The 4,850-nt window shown below is 45.2% G+C and overlaps 1 protein-coding gene across 5 annotated transcripts in view; it reads right to left on the bottom strand.

Moving 5' to 3' along the window:
• LOC101852938 (protein FAM135A) overlaps nt 1-2,802 on the bottom strand; it is a 48,895-nt gene extending 46,093 nt beyond the window's left edge. For all 5 annotated transcript variants that reach the window (XM_013084306.2, XM_013084307.2, XM_013084309.2 and 2 more), the window contains exon 1: nt 2,190-2,802. In XM_013084306.2, coding sequence (XP_012939760.1) covers nt 2,190-2,376 — 187 coding nt within the window. In that variant the 5' untranslated portion in view covers nt 2,377-2,802. The remainder of the gene's footprint in view (nt 1-2,189) is intronic.
• Between the last annotated feature and the right edge of the window lie 2,048 nt (nt 2,803-4,850).

Raw genomic sequence — 4,850 nt, 5'->3', positions numbered from 1 at the left:
ACCACCCCCCAAAAAAAAATTAATTAAAAAATCCTCACACAAGAATCGAATTCAGGTCTTCTGCGTGCCACTTCCAAGCATGGGCGTGTGGATGGGTAGGTCCCGTCTCTCAAACAAGCCAAATGTTGCCAAAAGTGCCCCCCCCCCCAAACCCCCCCACCAAAACAACAACAAACAAACAAAACAACCCCCCACCCCCCAAAAAAAGCAACAGAAACAATAAATACAAAATGCATCTTGACTTTCAAGACAGTAAAATGGTGGCTACCAGATGGGAAGTACGTAACCTCTCCACCGCCTGCTACCCCCCCTAATAAAGCATCAACAACAAAAACAAAAATCAAGAACAAAAACAAACCCAACCCCCTCCTTTTTTCAATGAATCCCATCAGGGAAAGAACTCAGATGTAGAGACAGTACGTGACCAAGCCGAAGAAACAGGGATCAAGACAGTCACTCGCTCACCTCAAACAACTTCAGGGAAAATTGTAGCGGCTTGACATACCGAGGTAAACAGGTCGTGGCAACAGTAACACACGCACCCACACACACACACACACACACACACACACACACACACATCCACACACACACAGACACACACACACACGCACACACACATACAGAGAGAGAGAGAGAGAGAGAGGGAGAGGGAGAGGGAGGGAGAGAGAGAGAGAGAGAGAGAGAGAGAGAGAGAGAGAGAGAGAGAGAGAGAGAGAGAGAGAGAGAGAGAGAGAGAGAGAGAGAGAGAGAGAGCCAGGGCAGCAGAGTCAGGAATAAAAAAGTGAGAGCACAGAGGGGGAAAAGGGGGGAGCAAAAAGTGAGAAAATTTCAGAGCAGAACATTGTTCGTCGGAGTCAGGTTTCAAACTTTACCTTGTGAATGAGAGGCGAACAGCATACCTGTAGACCACGACAGCCCCTTAAAATATGTCAACCTCATTTTCCCACGGCGATGCAGCGACGGTCATGCGGCCCGGCGGAGAGCCAAGACCGCAGATGTGTGTATCAGGTCACGTAAGCCCCGAAAGAGGAGAGGGTTAAAGTCAATTCTACCATTTTTCCCCCCGTTTGTTTTTGTAAAGTGTTTTACGGCGCAATAAGGTCATATGAACGCGCGGGACACACCTAATATTTTCAGTTGGTAGGACATTTTGAATTTTGCCCGGGTGGCGGCCGAAGCCTACTCTTATCGACTTTAGACCACCAACGGATCTTTAACGTGCGCAACTTGCACACGGGCCCTCCGAGATTTTTCGCCCTTGTCCGAGAAGGCTAGGTGTAGATCTTTCCTACCAGCAGTTCAGGGGTGTGGCTGAAAGACAGCAGTAAGAAGAAGCGAAGGAGTAGCAGTAGAAAGGCTGCAGAAAGAATCAGGAGCCCAGAGGAAGGGGCAAAGGAGGTGAGGGGGTGGGGGCAGAAAGAGGAGACGAAAGCAGACGACAGAACATTGCTAGAGAGCAGGAATTGAGGTGAACGGAGACAAATTTAGAGAAGAAAATTGTTTCGGTCGCTACCCGGATTCGAACCCGGGACCGTTTGAATGAGAGGCCAACACCTTAACCTCTAGGCCACGAGAGCCCCCCTTTTTTCCCTGGAGACAAACAGTTCGCCATAGACGACACATGATTCGATTTATAGCGCTATTCACCCACTGTCAACTACAGCTCAACTCAAATGAATTGTCAATGTTTTCTGCATCCATTGACGATATTAAAATTTAGATCTTTAGAAAGCGGGCTGCTTCGGCTTACCTGTCAAGGCTAACCCATGTTGAATGGGATACGACACTGATAAATTATTGCTTTGATGGCATTGGAATATCTTATTATCTACCTTTCTGTTTATTCTTCCACTCATGCATCCATCCTTTCTCCCATTTACCTATCCACCCAAATGCCCGTTTTTCTGTCTGTCTCTCTATGTGTTTGTCTTTCAATCTATCTGTCTGTCCCTCTACTTATTTATCTGTCTGCCTATCTATCTATCTATCTGTCTGTCTGCCTGTCTGTCTGTCTGTCTATCTATCTATCTATTCTGTCTGTCTGTCTGTCTATCTATCTATCTATCTATCTATCTGGAAGTCTCTCTGTCTGCCTACTGAGGACACAACGAACGCGTAAGTGAAGTTGACGCACTCTTCCGGCCCACTCTACTTCACGACACAAGAGAAACCCATTAAGCACTCACCTTGCTGCGCGTTGACTTTATTGTCACTGATTTCCACACGGGCCGGCGATTTAGGCGGGGTCTTCAGAACTGTCTGGATCTGATAGTGTCTGTTGAAGGACGAGTGAGCAGATTTTGAGTTAGCTACACAAACATGCATTCGTCGGCAAAAAACAAACAAAACAACAACAACAAAAAACCCCACCATACAAAAGGGACAGCTATAGTTGGATACACAAACATGCAGAACAATTTCTTTATTCGTTCGATTTTTATATATTTTTTAGTAAAGAGCACAATAATGGTGATTTAGTGCAGTGCTGGGAAAAAGTGTAAGACAGACAGACAAAAACAACAAAGGGAAAGTAAAGAAATAGGACCTACCAGTGACGCCCTCCAACCACCCGCAACACGCAGAAGAACAGATTACAATGGATATTCAATTTCCAAACAGACGACAATGTCATACATAATTACATACAATACGGTAGAATTTGAGCCAGTTTTAAAAAAGCTTCATTGACATTACGTGATGGTAATGGTTGATTTGAACTGTTTTACGTCAACCCTGTCAAAATTTAGATCACATAGGAGAAGGGCTGTTTCCACTCTGCTAGTCAAAAGCAATCTTGGCTGAGAGGCATGCTGAGAGGCATGCTGCATCTCAGCAGACCGACGGGGTTTGTTTGTTTGTTTGAGCAAACAGAAGCACATGGACACAAAAATGGGTCATTTCGTGTTGGGGGAAAAGCAAGACGGACACAACAGAGGGAAAGTAAAGACGTAGGACCCAGCAGTGGAGCACACCCTCTAACCACCTGCAAAGACACGGGGACAGAGCCAATAAATAAGAACATTCGTCGTGCATGATGCTTTTCTCAGGGACACACCATCGATCAGTTTTAGTTTTAGAAGAGGTTTTACGGCGCTCGCGACTGCATAAGGTCATATAAGCGCCAGAAGATTAGAGGTGTTGCAATTGAGTAACAGACATAAAAAAGAAGAAGGGGAGATAAAGACGATATGTGTTTGATAGGAAAGAAGAAGCAAACCACACCAGAGCACCCGCCAACCACCCACGTCGATCAAGCTGAGCCACGAGCTCCGAACCCGAAATCTCGCCGTTACTATTCCGGTTGTCTAACCACTGGACTAACGACACCACAGGCAAAATTACAATTTAAAAAAGGCTAATGTGTCAAAACAGGACATGCTATTGAAGAATATATTGTTGGATGGAGGTAACCTATAGCATACGACGACAGACAAAGAAACTAGATCGATTTTAGTTAAGTTTTAGTAAGCGCTTTACGGTACTTACGATGGTATTAGGTCATGTAAGTGCCGAAGATTAGAGGCGTTACAAGAGAACAACAAACACAGAAAGAAGGCAGGTGAGATAAGTACGATGGATGTTGGATACGAAAGAAGGAGCAAACCACACCAGAGAACCTATCAACCGCCCACAAAACCGGTTTGTTGGGAGAGATTTGGAAAAAACCTGCTTCGAATCAAATGCGGTGTAGCTGGCTGTGGAACAGACAATGAAGACAGACAGACAATCACACGGACAGACTAGGGGGCAAACAGGCAGACCATCCAAGCGACTTACAGACCAACCAATCAGCCCCCCGACTGAGTTTGAGTTTGAGTAAAGGGAAGCATATTGACACAATACTGGTCATTAAGTGCTAGGGTAAAGTAAGCCAGACAGACAAGCCAGAGGGCAAGAAAAGAAGGGGGGCCTACCAGTGGCGCCCTCCAACCACCCACTACGGCTGAGTTTGTTTCTTCCTTTGTTTGATTAGAAAGAAGCACATCGACACAATAACGGTCATTCAGCGTAGCGAAGAAAATATAACAGACAGAAAGAAACAACAGAGGCAGCAAAAAAAAAAAAAAAAAAAAAAAAAAGACGAAGTGGCGCTCTCCAACCACCCGACCACCGACTGGACAGCAAACCGACAGTAGACGGACATAAGAATACACCAACCACCATCCTCAAAGCCCAGGTCCTCGAGGGGCCAAGAATGACGTCTAATCAGAGGCAGAGGAAGAAATCCCTAAGATGAGGGCTTTCTAAAAGCGGATTTCCACGACGAGAAACTGGGACAAGGAGCAAAGAAACGCCAATCAGTCATCATAGTAGGGCTATGATCAATACCCGACCCCCAAGCCCCCCCTGGCCTGTCGCGTTAAACCGGGCTAAACACACCGACACAGGACGGGGACAGGGGGCACGGCGCGGACAATGACACATTCTGTGTTAGTAAACCGTTTTACGGTACTTACGACACAATTACGGTGTATTATAAGAGGTGAAGATTAGAGGTGTTGCAAGAAAGCAACAAACACAAAACAAGAAGGAGGAAAGATTATGATGACAGACGTTTGATAGAAAAGAAGGGGCAAACCACAATAGAGCACCCACTAACCATCCAAGCTGACATGGTAACATTTTTTCAAAAATTAAAAAAAAAAATAAAAAATGTAAAGAGATATGATAGTCAGGAAAGGCCTGACTCCGACGTTCTTTGTGGATAAACGGGCGATGCATGTTTATTAAAATCAACTGCCATTATCTTGAGATAAAAATTTCTACTCGGTCCAATTATATATCTCTCGACTACTTCGCAGGTGGAAAACAAAGATCAGAAGCAAAAGACTCTCCGTTGGATTGAC

Source organism: Aplysia californica, unplaced genomic scaffold (genome assembly GCF_000002075.1).
Source record: "Aplysia californica isolate F4 #8 unplaced genomic scaffold, AplCal3.0 scaffold00284, whole genome shotgun sequence".
NCBI lineage: Eukaryota > Metazoa > Mollusca > Gastropoda > Aplysiida > Aplysiidae > Aplysia > Aplysia californica.
Note: the sequence above shows the minus strand (reverse complement) of the source record. Positions and strands in the feature narration are given on the sequence as shown.